The sequence below is a fragment of the Mytilus trossulus genome, chromosome 8 (assembly GCF_036588685.1).
Source record: "Mytilus trossulus isolate FHL-02 chromosome 8, PNRI_Mtr1.1.1.hap1, whole genome shotgun sequence".
Taxonomy (NCBI): Eukaryota; Metazoa; Mollusca; class Bivalvia; order Mytilida; family Mytilidae; genus Mytilus; species Mytilus trossulus.
In genome coordinates, this window is record NC_086380.1 from 32,701,028 (window position 1) to 32,720,234 (window position 19,207).

The 19,207-nt window shown below is 32.9% G+C and overlaps 2 protein-coding genes across 2 annotated transcripts; one reads left to right on the plus strand and one right to left on the minus strand.

The window, feature by feature from the left end:
- The first annotated feature begins 5,836 nt into the window (after window positions 1–5,836).
- Window positions 5,837–15,773, plus strand: LOC134681835 (uncharacterized). Its single transcript, XM_063541473.1, has 2 exons — window positions 5,837–5,939; window positions 14,144–15,773. Exon 2 carries the CDS (start codon window positions 14,156–14,158, stop codon window positions 15,119–15,121), a length of 966 nt encoding a protein of 321 aa, XP_063397543.1. The 5' UTR covers window positions 5,837–5,939; window positions 14,144–14,155; the 3' UTR covers window positions 15,122–15,773.
- LOC134680838 (neurogenic protein mastermind-like) lies at window positions 9,338–12,028 on the minus strand. The gene is made up of 2 exons (XM_063540090.1): window positions 11,895–12,028; window positions 9,338–11,140 (listed from the first exon to the last, which is right to left on the minus strand). Exon 2 carries the CDS (start codon window positions 11,131–11,133, stop codon window positions 10,162–10,164), a length of 972 nt encoding a protein of 323 aa, XP_063396160.1. The 5' UTR covers window positions 11,134–11,140; window positions 11,895–12,028; the 3' UTR covers window positions 9,338–10,161.
- Window positions 15,774–19,207: the final 3,434 nt, after the last annotated feature.

Here is a 19,207-nt window from a genome sequence, read left to right on the forward strand (position 1 = left end):
GATAAATATAACAAATAATATAACAAAAAAATATAATACTATTAAATGAGTGCAAAAAGTGTTTAATCTGGGGGAAACAACCTCTAGAAAAAAATTATAAAATATTTTAATATAAACCATGCAAACTACTGTGCATTGTAAACAACTCATATGATTCATTTGAAAACACATGCATAATTAATTAGTGGTAATTAGGTTGATTATTACTAACCGTGCAGACAATTTAATTGTCATATTTCATTCAAGATATGTATATGCTTCTAAAAATATCAAAATTTAAATGAGAATTAATTCATTTAATTTTAATCAGGTCAAATGCCTCTGTCAATATGTCCTAATTTTGGTGAGCACGAACGTATCTGACTAGAAACAGCTCATCGTTTTGAATGGGCTTATTATTCAAAATACCTCAACTTCATTTCCGTTCAACGCATACAATGTTTTAGTGATGACGGTTACGGCTGTGACGTGACTATAGTCACACTGTAACAAGCTCCTCCATTGGTGCGCTCTACAAGCAATATTCATGAGCATATTTGATTTACGAAGAGGTTTACAATACATATAGGATAGAACAAAGACACGAGGAATACCAAGTCCTTAAAACGCTGTCTTTTTACTACTTCATGTTTTTTGAAGATTTCAATGAAACGTAGGTATAGTTGCAGAGCATTGCATTTAGAAATTCTGACCTTTAGAAATAAAAATTAATAGCAAATTTTGTGATTTCTTGTATAAAATTATCTTTATAAAAATATTTTATCACCAAAACAAAATATAAATTATTGGAACGGCAGTATAAATTGAAAAAAGGACGATATTAGTGTGAAAAATTAAGTATGCTTGAAAAAATGGAACGGCACAATATTACCGCAACGTTTTGCTGGACAGGTACACTTTCCTTTTTGGGAAACTTCTGAATTTTTCCCAATCCTGTGTTTAGAAATCTATTCTGCAAGACGGAATGATTTTTTTTACACAGTCCCATTTTGTTCCTCATGCCTTCTGCACGTTTTCATATTTGTTCTTCCCCAATTTTCCCCAATCTTGTTTTTTTCCCCAAATTTGTTCTTTAAGACAGAATGACTTCCATTTTTTTACACACCCGAACTTTGCTCTTCGTACATTTCTGCACGTTTTGCGAAGTATATAAGTATTGTTATTTAAATGATAAATAAGTTTTTAATTGTTTGCCTTATTACAAAAGCAAGGGTCAATCAGGAACTATAAAACATGCCACTTGCAGTAAGTGGTTATCCTCCCGAACCACACAAGTTCATCCCAGTGTATGTGTATTTCTTCATTTTTCTCAAACCTTTTTGTTTCTTCGTCTTTGTTTCTTCCCTTTTTCCCACTCATTTGTGAATTAATGTGCAAGTGTTCTGTCACTTGTGGACTTTTTTCTCTATTTAAATTTTTCGAAATTGTTTTGATGAGTTATTCTACAATTTTTAAAATCGCAACATACATTGTTTTCGCAACATACATTGATTTCACACCGATCATTCATTTTTTGTTAAGATTTTGTTAAGGCAAAGCTTCTTTTCTTGGGATAAAATATTGCAAAAAAATGAAACACAATATTCAACTATTTATTACTTTGGAAACTACAGACTAACTGTAACATATTTGATTGATTCTTTGCTACGATAAAAATTCGAACTAACGACTTTTTACTTTCCTTTTCAACATTTAGAATCTAATAAAACATTTAAAAAGCATTGCCCCTCCACCACAAAGATGCACGGTTCTTTTCCATTCAGAATAATATGATATATGACTAGGAACAAATGAAAAATCATGAGAGAATTCGAAAACAATTTTTCATTCAACTGTTTTCAAATTATCATACATTTTCATTTGTACCTGGCCATACATCATATTCTGAATGGATAAGTCATATTGAAGGATTTTTTATTCATTGCATAAATATGTCAATATTGACAATTTATACTTTTATGAGCGGTTTCAATGATTACAAATCTGAATGAAATCTTCGAAAACGTACATATGAGAATAAATAGCTTTGACTTTTATTTGGAAACTCAATATAGTGATAAGAGGGGTTCTAATCAAGAATTCATGAGAAAAAAAACGCAAATTGCTTGTCTGTAAATAAAGTGTTTAATCCCGCATGCAAATTGCAGAAAAATGTCTTGGGACCTCTCTCAATACTTATATTCTTGTGTAATTCCGGCGTCCCGCCTCGCGTATAGTACCGACGTACGCCGGACGTTGTCAACAACCATGTACACTGCCAATACGATAGTAATTTTGGACGCATTCAACTTGTCAATCATATCTGCACAACGCGTGTTCAGGGCATATATAAAGAGCATACATAAGTGTGTTTCAGGCGTTCAAGTAACGTATGTTTGCATACTAGTGTGTCTGGCGTTTGTCTAACGTAGATGAAATGCACGCTACGAATGGAAAACGTCCCTTGAATGATCGTATTTGAGACACGTCTCGCTCGTACCTTATTATTTATCAGTGCTTTTGGCGGGTCTTGGACATGCGATAATGGGGCTGTTTCATCGAACTAGTACATATTTATTTAGGGGTCTACTGAGGTCAACCTTCGGTTAGGGAATTTTCTCGCTGCATTGAAGACCCATTGGTGGATTTTGGTGGTTATCTACTCTTTGGTCGAATTGTTTTCCCTGTGACATATTACTCATTTCCATTCTCAATTCAATTGTTTTGACTACTTCTGAATACACATGGTTTTGTATAATCACGGACATCTACTATATAAATGTCAGAGCAAGTTTCGTTGAAAGTCAAAATATGTTTTCGATACGCCACGGGTATGTTTTAAACTTTCACAGAGTGCTGAAACTACGTCAGGCGTTTGTTACATACACGTCCCGCATACGTCAACACAAATGTCCAAATAAAAATTGAACGATATTGAGGCGAATACAATATGCCCTAAATGTGTGATTCATACTATATGTCGTGTTGTCCAAGTGTGGTATATGCTTGATAAACGCTCTACTTTTAGCTGTTTAAAAGTTTCATGGAGTTCAAGCGGTCACCAAGCGTATACATTTGCATTTCAACGCGAGTCTTAAGATTGCTTAGCGTTCCTCTTGCGTGCATCTAACATATACGGACCCAGTCAATTTCCCTGTACGTCTCGTGCACGTCAGTCTATACGCCAGTGCGTGAGTCTAACGCCGGCAGGAGTGAAACAACTTAATTGCATAACAATACCGACGCGTGTTCAGTCGATTATCAGTAAGTAGTTTCCCGAAACCAGTGACTGTATATAAATAAGATTTGACTGGATACTTGGTTTCTGACAAAGTTTGACATTATTTCCCGTATACCTGATTTATCCTTTCTAATTTATTTTACAAAGTAGAAGTTTTGAAGTTACGTGTTATTTTATCCGTATTTTTAAAGTTGGCTTTTACCGCCTTTTTTTTTTGTTCTTCAATCAAAGTATTTTTCTGGACAAGTGTGCAAATGTGGATTATATTTTAATGAATGTCAAGTTACCTGACATGTAGATAGTAAGCTATGCATTGGATGTAACATGCACTTCTTAGTACGACAGTTTTCAACCCACGTGTGTAAATCCGGAAATCTGTCACGAGTGTTTTTTTCGCCACTTACTATGTGAACGCATTTGACCTTTTTTTTTTTTTTTTTTTGCTTTTCATTGTTTGTGTTAAATGTTTACCTATCGAACCTGATGAAGGTTAATTTAGAAGTATGTGATGTGAACAAGGAATTCGTTTTATGCACTTTCCCCTCGACGATTTTCAACCTATAACCTTGAACTTTCTAGAATGTTAGTACATACATTCAAAATATGCATCCTATGTTGTGTATACATCATATTTACATTGTTTTTACGTCTGTCAACACGTAGTCAGTATAAAAAAGAAGATGCGGTATGATAGCCAATGAGAAATCTCTCCACAAGAGACAGTTTGTGAGTAGCATTTTCGATATATAGTTGGTGCCCGTTATATGCAATCAACACCACCTTCAGCTAAATTTTTAGAATGTTCGTGTATATGAGACGTTAAATATGTACACATTTGAAAAAAAAAGGCAGATTTTGAAAATTTTACGTGACGTTTGCTTCTAGACTATGTATCTTTACAAATTGTCTAGAAGACTGTTTAGGATTGATATTATGAAATTTTCTTATTTGTACGAACTTAAAACCAAGCTTAATCATGATAAATGTCGGTCGTTTTGCGTCACGGCCAATACATGAGTTTTGTGTTGGTAATAAAAAATAACTCGATGGTATGGTTTGCTTGCCAAATGAGACAACTCTCTTCAAGAGACAAAATGATACAGAAAGTAACAACATGCAGTCGCCGTACGACCTTCAACAATGAACAAAACAATATTTTATAATAGTCTATTTGTCAATTATCGATATGTTTCTGTTAACTCATTTTTAACACAAGTTCTTTCCAATTACTAAATAACAATGGGTTTTTAACCACACAAAACTAGCTGCTGTCCATTCATGAAAAGACGTTGTAAGTGATTTTTAAGCGTTTCAACAAATAAAAAACAAAATGAAAAAAAAACCAAAAAACTGATATCCAAGATTTTATTTCAACAAAAGAGTATTTCTTATTTCTATTAACAGTTATGAATAACAAACAAGCATAACGAACAGAAAAATGTGCTCTTTACGTTTACTTTGCTATTCCTATCGATGAAAATTTATATCACCTCTAAAGGGAGAAGACTTCATAAGTATGATTTACTTGTGTCTAATCCATTTTGCTTTAATTCAGCAAATAAAATATGTTTAAACTAAGGGAAACAGCTCTTTTATTATAGCTTTAATGACAGAATTGGCAATTAGACTGTAACCTAGTTCCTCCTGGACGTTTAAAGTCAGAACCATCCAATTTTCTAGAAAGTTACACTATACCATGAAGAAACCGATACATTCAAGATGGGTACCCTACTTTGTGTACACAATTACAAAAGTTTGGCTGATTTCGCATATTGTTCAGTTGCATTGTCAATGGAGGTTATTATCTAATCAATTCCTACGGAAGTTTACAAATCTAAACCAGCGAATGTCTAGAATACAATTCAAAGGAGATGCGGTCGAGACATCATCGGACAAAAACCCATCGAAAAACATTACTAACTTGTAAAACTTGTGTCGGCTCCATTTGACTGTCATGTCGAGGTTTTAAGATTTTCACTCACTCAGGTAAAGTTGACTTTTGATGCATTGTTCATTTTACTCTAAAAATGTTTCGGTTCTTATGTATCGTTGTCTTTTTAATATTTGGCTTTGAGCGTTCTTGGTGAAGGTAAATCATGATAAGGGCGTCCAACGCCTAAAATTTATGACGTATTGTTTTCATTTTTTGAACGAAAAAAAATGTTTTAACTATACAAAAATATCCGAAGATATCTAAAACGGTTTACATATAATCATAAACAATAAAGAGGTGATTCTTACATGTATATTATGAGTATTTCAGATTTTCCAGAAACTGAAAAGGAAAGGTTATTCGAAACAATGAAAGTCATTTAACAAGAACAACAACGAAGGACGGTCGCCATCTTGTGTAATCAACGTTTTTATTTCAGCAAAGTCGTTAAACTTTCTACAAGGTGGAAATCAATTTTGCAATAAATTCGTCTTTCATTTTCGACCTTTAGCTTCTAATCTTTGTAAAACAATACATGCTTTATTTTATTCAGACACAAATATGACCTATAATTGCTAATTTCCATGTTGTTTGGTCTCCTGTGTAGATTTGCCTAATTGGAAATCAAACCACATCTTCTTATTAATTTCACAAGAGGTCAATACATACAAATTATACAGAATAGACAGCAAAGGTTATCGTATAATAACACGTGATTTTCATGACAAAGAAATATACAATTTATTGATTACTTGTTTGTAAGGAGAAGAAATATCATAAGTAAATGTAAGTACCTATATGCGTAAATATCTTATATTTTAAAACAAATGATTAAGTTTTCTCAGCAAAGTGCATATTTTTAACAGTGTAGTAATACGAAAGTACACCAATCAATGTTCTGTCTTGAGAGATAATGTGGCTGTTGCCTTTTGTGTCAATTCTCTGTCATATGGTATTTATAAAAATGAGATCGAGAAAGGGTAAGATAAAGTTGTCAAGCATTGCGATCGGATCTTGAAAGATCTGGTATCGGATGGTGAGTGCAATTTTATACAATTCAATTGCAAAATCTGGGGAAATATCTGTTTTATTATTTAAAGTATGAAGAATTCAGAACAAAGAAACATGTCTGTCGAAATGGCTCTACTTTCTTCAAAATACTGTGCATTAAGAAAAAAAACAGTACTATTTTTTCTTGTGCAAAAACTCACATTTTACCACAAATTGGATAACGATAATGACTTAAACGATGGCTTAATAAAGATAAGTACTTTCGTTCTAGTCCTTCAAAAGATAGAATTTTCTTTTAATTTGGAATTTGTCCTTTTAAATTATTTAAAACCAAATTTTTATCTAAAATTTTACATTGGGCATCAATATGAAATTTTATATTATGCCTTAACATATATTGCTGTTAAAATTAAGATCAAATTGATAATTTGCTAATTTTTAAATAGAATTAATTAAGGTTTTTACCCCATTTCCCCCTAATTTTCACATGCTTAAAAATTTAACTCCCCAGATTCAATCATTTTCCTTTCAAATTTTAGCTCAAAATATATTTGCCAGTAGGTCCGAGAACACAATTAATTCGTAGTGCATTTCTTTTAGAACATAAATGAAAATAAAAAAAATCCCACCTGCGCTTTCTCAAAGAAAATTTTACAGTGTGTTGTACTACTTTTGGGACCAATTATGTCAAATTTATAGAAAACTTCATCGCCTCTAACTCAAAATATGGACAATTTTGTGTTTAGGGCGTCTTGAAATCTTTAGACAGCTTCCGAAGTGCTCATTTTCAACCTTTTTCAGCTGGACCAAATCACTACTTTCCTTTAAAATTCTGGACCCAAATTTTTTTACAGTGTAATTTCATCCCCCTACTTGCAATTTGAGGCATTGAACATGGAGAAATAAATTTGGAAGGGGTATAAAAATTAATGGCAAGTAACCCACTGTCAACACTAGGGACTATATTTGTGACGAAAATCAAGGGACGACAATGGTGGTCTCGGACCAGTAGTTTGCAGGTACATTTGATTTTTTTATTTGAATGAAACAGGAACCTAGTTAGGGTGTGTCGTTGGCCGAAAATCAATGCTTTTGGTAGAAAAATAATTTAGAGAGGAAATGAGTCTTTGAAGCTAAGGTATACAGCCACATAAATATTTTAAATTATTTTTTAAGTTAAAAAATTGTAAGCTATTCAAGATGACGAATTAGATCTTTTTTGAATTTCTAAATTTATGGATATGGATAATAAACCGAATATTGCTAATAACAAAAAAATATTGATTCCAAAATCCTCCCCAAAAACACAGACATATTCCACAAAAGACATATTTAATAAACATACGAAGAGGGATTTATTTTAAAAATTAAGACAACTACTTTTTATTTGATTGAGAAGTTTTGTTCATAACATCTACATTTTGTACATACAAATACATGTAAATGTTTGTTTCTGAAACGTACTTTTCATTGTCAGTCAAAAGCTTACCCCGTTTTGACCCCATTTGTTATTACAGCAATGGAAGTCATGTGACTACCATATTTGGGCAGTTTTAGGGTTACTTTTTGTTCAACAAAATGAGTCCATTTCATAGAAAAGTCATATCAAATGGAATCAAAGCATGATATACATTAAGTACAAGAAAACTGCGTATATACGTTTTAGAAGTTCTAACATAGATTTTTTTTTTGATTAAACGGCGTGCTGAAATATTATACGAAGCTTTCCCGACCTCTTCACATGTTGCGGCTATTTTTACCAATTAGGAAGTCGAAATTTCTTTCTTCACTCAAGAAAATATATGCTATGTAATTTTTTTATTTTCCTCATTTTCCTCTTGGGTATGTTTTTCACACGCATTTTCCCGACTTTTTTCTTGTCCAATAGTGTGCTACCCTCCCAGTAGTCGCTGTGTCGGCATTGACCATGATTTTGTTATGTACTTTTTAATGAATTTTCAGCTGATAAAGTTGTAAAATATTTGTAAATTATATTCAAACGGGCTAATTATTGTTACTTTTTTGTTTTTGATTCTAGTGTTTATTTTTTTCCCTTTTGAAACAATACTCACAATTGATCCCAACCGACCTACTGACCTAAGATGGTAACTTGTCATGTAATTATTTTTAACATGACATACCTCTGACCATACGTAATGAAGGTATATCAATACATGCAAATCGAACTCGAAAAAAAAATACGTTATGTTTTGTTTTCATTGATTGCTAATGGTTCTATTTAACTATATCTAGGTCAAAATTTGAAAAAAAAGTCGACTAGTTCGCTTACGTAGGACTTCAGCATTGCGTCGTTTAAACACAATAATTGGATGCTCTTTCATATTTAATGTTTCGAAAATGAACTGATACATATATTTTGTTTTTGGACAAGGTCATGTTTTTCCATGACTGTAAGTCGCGTCTTTATACAGCATCTATTGAATGTTGGATATGTACTGATTGATATTTTATACTTAGAAATATATTTTTTTTATTAGTTGTTATTGGTCTTGCGCTAGCTGTTAATAACTGCGAGTAATTTCAGATATGCATATAGTGTCTTTTTGTTGTTGTTGTTGATTTAGGGATGTATAAGTACCATGACACGTTCGGTCTTTGTTTTTGTAAATTGTTTTTCTGCTTTGTATCGATCCAATGAGTTGCGCCCTTTTTAACTGACTGATAGATGATCATAGTTATAGTTCGGTACTATAATACCACCGTTGCAGGATTGGGGAGGGTTAGGCTCCTGCATATATGTTCCTGTACCAAGTCGTGTAATACAGTAGTCGTTTATGACTGTATATCATATTTGTATTTCGTTCATTGTTTTTACATGAACAAGCCGTTAGTTTTCTCGTTTAAATTGTTTAACATTTACCATTTTGAGGCCTTTCATTACTGACTATACGGTATCATGATTTGTTTTTTATTATTGAAGGCCGTACGGGTGACCCATAGTTGTAAACTTCATTGTCATTTGGTCTGTCTAGTGGAGAGATTTCTTATTGGCAATCATAACACATCTTCTTATTTTTTATATATACATATATAAAACATAACTATAAGTGAACTGTTGTAAAAATGAAAATAATTCACGAGGTGCATTTTTACTCAAAAACGATGAAAAAAAAAATAAACTGAGAAATTTAAAAAAAAGTTCAAACAAAATGTATGTTGCTAAACTCTTAATACTTTTAGTATAATACAAAATATTGATAAAATTATAAGATTTTGTTTTCATATAATGTGCTTTGTTTCATTTAGAATATAGTGTGGCCATTGACTTACATTTTAAAATGCATTCCGTTATTCGCAGTATTCATATTTTTTTATCCTTCTTCCGGTCCAAAGATTACTTTCAATCTAGATTCCGTTTACTTGTTAATTCTAAAGCCAATTCTGTTTATTCAATCAATCAGGGCCGATTCAAGGATCAAAATTAAGGGGTGTGTAATGGTCCGAAATCTTTTAAAATCAAGTCAAAAATGTGTTATGTGCGATCAAAAAGGCGTTCACCTTCTACGCGCCCCTGTGATCGCCATTGATACATTTTTATTTGGTACAAAAAGGTGAAATTGGAAGTAAAATGTTAAATCCCAACAAAATTTGTTTTGAACATAATAGAAACTATATTAAGCGAATTGTTTAATCATCAAATTAAATCCAATTCTTGTAAAGACAATAGTTTTGACATTCTATGGTAATTCCGTTTAAATTTTAAAAGTCATTTACATATTACTGATGTCAATCGAGTCTTTTACTATCCTTTACAAACAATTCATGCAATAGAGGTCAACATTTAAAACACAACGACGTTTACTAAACATCATATGCCTTCATGCATAGCATAAAAGTAACGTTTAACTTTATAAAACATAAGTTTTAGCGGCAAGTTCCGTGAATTGTTCAGTTTCACAATACAAATTTGTTTATTTGATTCTCTAATAAATTAGACAGTTATTGCACGCACACTAAGAGACAGGGTAGCAGCACACTACTGTAATTTTACAAATTTAGATAATGTACTTATAAGCTTTCCTAAGCTGGCACGAATGGAATTGAAAGTTGACATCATTTGATTCATAGAGTTACTAAATCTTGCCATAATTCCTATTTTTTGTTGTTGTGTATAACTTGCTTGTTGTTCTTGGTTCTGCGGTTGTTGTGATTGTGGCTGTTGTTTAGATTGTGGTTGTCTTTGATTTGGTTGCTGATTACCATTCTGCATCTGCATTTGATATTGTCTATGCATTTGTTGTTGCATTTGTTGGTGACGCATTGCATTTTGTTGAAATTGTTGATCATGTGGTCCATTTCCATGGCCGCCATTTGGTACTTGACCTGGTGCTGATATGGCTGCTCCACTTCCGTGTCCCTGTTTCATTTTCTGCCAAGCAGCATTCATTTTTGTAGGAGCTTTCGTAGTGATAGGATGTTCTGGTGCTTCATATTCCACAGCAGGTGCTTTCGTTGTCGGTTGCTGTCCTGGCTGTTGGCCACCTGGAGCTCCAGGTTGTGGTGCTCCCATACCTCCCATCATTCCGTTACCCATCATACCCGGATACATTGGGTAATTACCTGCCATCATACCCTGTCCTCCCATCATCCCTCCACCACCGCCCATCATTCCAGTACCGTGACCCATCATACCTTGACCTCCCATTCCGTGTCCTCCCATCATTGCGCCACCTCCCCCCATCATACTTTGCGGTATCGGTGGTGGTTGTGTATTGAATCCACCTCCCATAGCAGCGGCGAATTCTGGGGGAACTGGACCGAAACCTTGTCCTCCGAAACCCATCCCGCCTCCTCCTCCCATTCCACCCGCTTGTGGATTCCAGGTGCCTCCTGCTCCACCTTCAGCTGCACCAGCACCTCCTGCTCCACCTCCACCATTCCACATTCCTCCCATCTGCTGACATAAACATGTCGGTAACAACAAACTTGCTAATGTAAGCGCTAACATTCTGTTCCTAGTTGGTGAAAATGAAATGTATATTTAATTAGATTAAAACTCTGTCACTACATGAAAAGATACAGTAAAATTCATAACCCATCAAATAAAAATATAAAATAGTTTAAAAACGTTTAGGGATTTCAACAAAATATGTGTACATGTATATGTGGTCAATTTGATTAAAAATTATAAAAAATGAAGCATCGGTGGTCTAAGTATTTTATTTACAGTGACCACAAAGGTTGTGAGTTAGATTAAATGTCGGTGGTCCTCTCCGAGTAATATGGCTTCCCCCATAAATAAAAACATGGCCGCCATGGTATGAACAAGTCTTTTTTAGAGGACTGAAACTTGCGTTAAGTAGGCTCGCGATACGATTATAATATGTTTGAAAAACAACTGACATCTGTAAGGCTACCCATCTGGATTCACCAAACCTCGATAGTATGTTTTTAAATGAATAATTATTTACTATATTAAGAGGTAAATGTGGAATATACTGAAATAAGACAGCAATCCAACAGAAATAATTAACAGACATTCAAACTTGTAATATTCTATAAAGATTATCATATTTTAACATAATCCAAAGGTATTACTATTTGTCAATTTTTATCCATAATCCATGTTGGGCCATAACCAACATATAAGGACATAAAACGCCTTTCAAATCACCATGATTTTGTAACGTCTATATACATGTATGCTGATATCTTATACAATGTTGAAAATTTGTATAATTTGTTAAATTGGATTCAAGTTTTACCTACCTTGTTTGTTTGTAATGGCGGCAGTCCCTAGTTTGTCCAAGTCATATCCCAGTGATTAATAACGTTCCCCGTCACGATACTCTACGAGACTAATTGAAAGGCCATCACACTGACACATAAGAACAGCAACAGAATACCAAATTACTTCTGTGTAAAAACAAGCGTCATATTGAGGTATTTGACTTCGGATAATTAATTTTCTGGTAATAATAGAATAGTTATACTACGATGTGTAAAATCTTAAATATACCTTTTAATGTACTTCATTTGAATACTAATTAAAAAATACTTAAAAAGACATTGTTTTAAAAAAGTACATATGATTTAGCTATATTAGGCTTTTGAATAACCTGTCGGGTATATATTTTCCCCTTTTGTGCTGATGCATCATGGGAATTCATTGGCGGAACCAGTGAGTAGGCTACGGGGGTTGGAACCCCCTTTTTGACGATCAATGCATTTGAATATGAACATATAGTTGGAACCCTCCTTTATCATGGGTTTGGTCTCCCTTTTAAAAATGGCAAGATCCTTTCCTGGAATCTGGTATATTTAAGAAATAATTCATGGAAGCCATACTAGATTTGTTGGAAATTTACACATGGCCTGGGCCGTGATATTCGAATTTTATCCTGAGCGTTAGCAAGGGATGAAATTAACGAATATCACGGCCCAGGCCATGTGTAAATTTACAACAAATCTATGGCTTCCATGAATTATTTCGATTCTAATAGGACAAATAAGTTCATTCAAATACTGAAGCGAGGTGGGTATGCCGTGTGTGTAGCTGTTCTTTTTTACTCCTTGTTAGATATAGCTCAAATATTCTCATAAATCTTTAGCTTGCATTGATTATTTCGTAGATAACCGCTAGAAAATATATGTTTAATTCTCAAACCCAATATTTCCTATTTTTAATTTACATGTTTTCTCGTAAACTACCGTCAAATCCAAAATTGACATTTCGTAACGAAGGAGCTGTCATGTTGACCCGCTGAAATCAAATGGGAAAACAAAACAAAACCTACCTCATAATTACATTTTAATACAATATTATACGAACTTCGATGGGTACAAAAAAGTTTATATTTTTGTGACATTGACTAAATATTGTTTTTATACTGCAACTTAAATTAGTAATTGATAGCTTTTAAATCGTAACATAAATATCAAGCTTATTTTCATCCCTTGATGAACCCCTGATTGTAGAGAAAGTGTTCCATGATGAAATTGACATTGCAAAAAATATAGCTGTGTTACTATATTTAGGAAATAAACAAAACTAGTGGCAATATATTAATTCTTTTTTATTATGCATCCGAATAAGAATAAAAGTTCTTTTGTCTTTTGTTTTATTACAATTTCTAATACAATAAAATTGGCAAAGCGTTTGCAAAGTAGGTTCAAATACATGTGGATTTACGTGGGAGGTATATTGTAACATCCATTATAATGTATATCTCTGAGTCTGCGCTAAGTATAGATATATCGAGATTTTTCACACAGTGAAAGAAGCACGTCATATTAGAATTGCCATTTCTTTTTCTCATCTTACTGAAAAATATTCATAATAAATGTATAAATGAAGGTTAAATATAATTTTAATATCTCGTGTAGCTAACAATTAATCATGTTTTAATTAAAACATGTGTTTGTTTATGAAAATTTCCTGAATTACAACAATGAACAATGACCACACATTCAACCTTCATGATTATTGTTAAATAAGTGTTTTTAAACATAAATACATTTAAAAGTATATTTCAAAATTAAAAAAATAATTTGAGCCTTTAATTGACATTTCAATAGTTGCATGTTCAACCTTTGTTAAAGTTGTTATTTCGTTGTTTCAATACAACACCTTTTAAACTAAATGTGCCATTAAATACTGGTGCTTCATCTACATGTATCATCAAATAGCTAAAATATGGTAACTAATGTCTTATCTCCCATGACAAATACATGAATGGTTTTGACTCTACAAACAAAGCCCCCAAAATATTTTTTTTGGTTTAAATGAATAACATTGTGTGAGGTGTTTGATAAGGGAAATAAACAATCTAATGATATAACTTTCAACAGGAAAAAAAGGTGTCTTCTGAATGATTTTTCATCAGGTATATCTATCTGTATGTTTTTCTGTATGTATTCTTCACCTCCAATATAGGGGATCAAGAGTACCCTCATTAAACCCATAATCCACACATAACGATTCATACTGATTTTTGATTCTTGATTTTTATTCCCAGAGGTGAAGTTATATGCACAGTATGTCTGCATGGCAAACAGTAGCTGGTTATAAATCTGCAAACAAAAAATCTACATCTAAACCTGGGAATTCATTGCTTACAGCAAAAGTGGATAAGGATAAACCACCTAAAAAACGCACCCATTCAGACGTATCTAGTGACTCCAATAATAGTGCAGACTTATCTAGTATAAAGAACTTTCAAAAAGATATCGATGACATTAAATCAAAACTTGAAGGTGTGCCTAGGAGGGAGGAACTTGACAGAGTAACAAAGGATCTGGTAAAAGCTAGTGATCTTGAGCAAGTAGTTACTGTAATTGTTAAAAATCTGATGAACGAATTTGAAATAACATTGCAACACAAGATTGATGAAAAAGCTGAAGAAATTAAACATGAAATGCAAAAGCAATTGGAAGTTTTAGTTCTAGAAAACGAAGATTTAAAGAAACAGATGTCAGCTTTACAGTATCCAAATTCAACAATTAGAAGAGACCTTAATAGAACAAGTCGACTTTCAAAACAAGCTGATATAAGCAGCAATTATAACGAGCAGTATTCAAGAAAAAATAACATTAAAATACTTAATTTTCCAAGAAAGGAACAACAAGATTTAAGAAAGGACTTCATGGAATTTGTCAAAAATGAACTAAATGTTCAATTAGAAGAAAGAGACGTGGTTGCAATCCACCGAATACCGTCTCAAAAGGCTGGGCCCTATCCAGTTATTGTTAAACTATTCAACAGTGATGTTAAACGTAAGATTATGAGATGTAGAAAAGAATTGACTAGTAAGATTAAGTTTGTGGATAACGTTACTCAAAGAAATATGGGCCTAATTAAGAGACTAAGAGAAACGGAAGAATTTGAATCTGTCTGGTATTATAATTGTGGAATTTATGGTAGAACGTTTTCAGGACTTCAACTTAAATTTGGACTATATGACGACATTCACTACAGGCTACAACAAGGAAAATAGATGTTACTGAAATAGACCCCACGGACATATTGAGAATTCAACTTCGCTGCTGATAATTGACTTATTTACCCTTCTTTAAATTAACAAAATCAAAGTTATCTCCCTTATGGTCATAGTTTTCCTACATTTTAAAATGTCAAGCATTACGCATATGTTGTTTTTTGTTAAAATAAATTATGTAGTATTTTTCTTTTATTTTAATACTACTTTTGTATGTAACTTCTTCTAAAGTTTGCTATGAAATGAATGTGTTAAAAGTATTGGATATCACTGTTGATTCCTGATCGAAGCTTGTCAGTATGTGTATGTAGAAAATTTGTATATTGATTCAGTTTGAACAATTGTTATGTATTTATTACTCAGTATGTATGTAATGAGAATGCATGAGGATTGGTAAAAATATGTTTACTTAATATATTACTTTGTCAAGGTCTGGGAGATGTATCATTGGGAGATGTTTTTTGGGATTTCGAAATGATAACCTATATTGTCTACAAAACACTGATTTCACAGTAGATCTAGAAAAAAATATAAGTATATTAAAATTATAAACACTCAAAATGAGTTAATCTCAAGTTCAAATATTGACATTTTCTAATCGCTTGAATCATATTATATATGTGAACTTGCTACTTTAATGGTCATACTGTTGCAAATGATATATGTTGGATTAAAATAAAAAGAAACATAAAAACAAGCTTCTTTTTAAAAAATCTATATTAACCTTTTATATGACTGACATACTGATTGAAAGAACAAATCCGATATCAAAGTAAGGAGATGTGGTACGATTGCCAATGAGACAAATTCCCACCGAAATTAACATAAAGTGGATATTAGATATTAAAAGACAACCATACGAGTTTCAACAATGAAATGAAATCCATAACGTATAGTCGGCTACGTGTATAGATCCCTACAAGAACAATATAAAATAATTTTCAATTTAGAAAACAAACGGCATAATTTATAACAAAACAATTTACGAAAAACAAAAATCACATGAACCAACGATTACCATTGGACTACAGTCTTCTGACTTGAAACAGGCACATTAAGAGTGGAGCGGAGTTAAAATGTGTGTTTTGTAATACTAGTAAGAGAAGCCATTACGAAGTAAAGTACTTGTATATGTTCCGGACCATATGAGTATTTGGACCATACGCGTATGGGCATGGCCAAATGGTATACTCATATGGTCCGACTATCGCGTATAGTCGGAGTATATTCTCGTTTTGTTGTTAACGGGTCATATGAGTATTCAGACCATATATGTACTTTTCGAATAAATTCAAACTTCCTTAACAGACACAGCTCTTGCTCTGAACTTAAATCAGCAAGTCATGAAGTATTTTTCTCATCTTTGTTCCACCAAATATATTAAATAAACACATTCCCAACTGATGTTTACACAATTTTCATATTCTGAAGACGCATAATGTGGCATACTTATTTGAATTTCTTAATTTAGTACCGATAAACATAAAGTGAAAAAAAATTCGTTTAGTTCTGTACAAAAACATTCAAAGTTCGATAACTGGAGTTTAATTTTACAACTCCAAAATAAGTTTGACATTTTTCTTTTACACATGCACTAATAGTAATAATTTAACTAGTAATAGGCCTATAAAAGGGATCAAGTCTTCAATACCGTTAGCATTAAGAATCTATACAAAAACAAACCAATGGTTATGGAGTAGTCGTTTCATAGATTAAATCGGATATGTTCCTTATGTCGTTACTACAATCCACTTCCTATTCACCACGAATGTGACCTACTGAATTAGACTATTTACCGGGTTTGTAATGACATGAGCAACACAACGGGTGCCACATGTGGAGCTGGATATGCTTACTCACCCGGAGCACCCGAACTCATCCCAGATTTTGGTGGGTTTGTGTTGCTTCGACCTTTTTTCTATGTTCTGTATTTTGTACTATTATTTGACTGTTTGTCTTTTTATTTTTGAGCCATGGCGATGTCATTTTTTTTTTCGATCTATGAGTTTGACAGTCCCTCCGTTATCTTTTACAGCCATTTTGCTTTTAACACAAACCAAACAAAACATCGCTTGATATATGTAACTATGGAGAAGGTAATTATTCAGACGCTGGTTTGACCTAGGCCACAAGAGCTAAGCGTTGTTGTGTTGTAAAATTCATATGCAATGTCAAAATATAAGTAAATAGTATCGACAGGATGTATGTGTTATGATAACTGTACAGGATACATATAATATATATCTAGTTATGTTTTATTTTTTCAAAAACCAAATAATGCTAGTACAGAATACTGTTATTTAGACGGGTTTTTATTGATTTTTTGTTATTGTTCAATCAATATCTTTCGGTTAGAAGAGAATTTTCTGCTAACAACACTTGTGCTATGATTGAATATAAAAAAGAAAGGTGTGACATGACTGACAATGCGACGAGGTGGAAACTCTTCACAAGACACCAAATGACACAGAAAGTATGAACTATAACTAAAAGTTCACCGTACGGCCTTCAACATTGAGTAAAACCCATACCGCATAGTAAGTAATACAAGGCCCTGAAATTACATGTACATAACGGTAAAACTTTCTAAACAAAAAAAAAATAACGGCCTGATCCATTTGACTGAACGAATACAAATTTGATACACAGCAACCAAAGACAACCACTGTCAGAAATACAGGGTCTTGAACATACTTAATGTCCCGAACTTAGAACAGTGGTGTAACAGAACAATATATGAACAAACTATAAAAATCAGTTACAAGGGACTTAACTCTTCATATCGATTTGTCAGTTCGATACAGGCACACAATCATGTAACCATTAAAACTTATTGGTTTTCCTGTTTGAATTGTTTGAATTTTATACTAGTCATTTGTGGGGCATTAATAGTTTGATGTTCGGTGTAAACCAATGCTCCGTGTTGAGGCCGACCTATACTTGTTTACTTTTACACATTGTGACTTGGATGGCGAGACGTCTAATACCATATCTTATTTCTAAAAACTTGATCTGTGTTTTGTGGCAATAAGCATTGTGTGTAAGTTTCCTAACATTCGTTTGAGGCAAACTAAAGTTAAAGAATGGAAACCTTTTTTTTTGGTATTTTTTCCATTTTCAAAGGCACATACCTCTAGAACGATTACAGTGACGTTTCCAAAATTCAAGTTTGATCTATGTTTTGTTTTTTAAATAAGCAAAAACCTTTCACGGATTTGGCTATACTTTTTGGACCTTTTGGATTATAGCTCTTCATCTTTTATATAAGCTTTGGATTTCAAATATTTTGGCCACGAGCATCACTGAAGAGACATGTATTGTCGAAATGCGCATCTGGTGCAAGAAAATTGGTACCGTTAATTTTATTGTATAAGTTTCAGAAAACTTGGTTGATGCAAACTTACATTTTGAAAGTAACAGATCTAGAACGGACGCTAATTTTTTTGCAAATTTTCCATTTATAAAGGGACATTACTATATACCGTTTTAAGTGACGCCACAAAAAACGAACTTGATCTGTGTTTTGTAGTTACATGCATGTATACGCATTTTGTATAAGTTTCATAACACTTGGTTTAGGCAAATTCAAATTAAAGAACGGAAACCAATTTCGGACGTACGTACAGACGGAAAAGGGTAAAACTTAATATGGCGGCGGGGGCATATTCAAAATAAAAATAATAACATCTATGTATAAATCAAATGTTTAGGTGTTTTTTTACTGCATATACATTTGCAAAAGTGAACTTCGCATTACAAATGATAGAGTCTTGGTATACTGTTTATGATGCTGCTGCATGATGAAATAACACTGAAGTACAGCCACTGATATTAGAGATTCAAAATCAACAGCTTAATTTGTTGCAACCACTAATGAATCATTTATATGATTGCTTGACTGATTTGTTGCCAAGTTGAGGCTTATAACAAGTATATCCCCTCTACATATTCATATGTCTAACCCATAGTCAGAAACCTCGAAATTCGACCAAGGCCTTTGATAGAAGCCAGAAAAAGTTGGAGGACGTTTTTTTTCTTATACAATGTTTGATTATAATTTCGAAACTTGACATCACAAAAAAATGA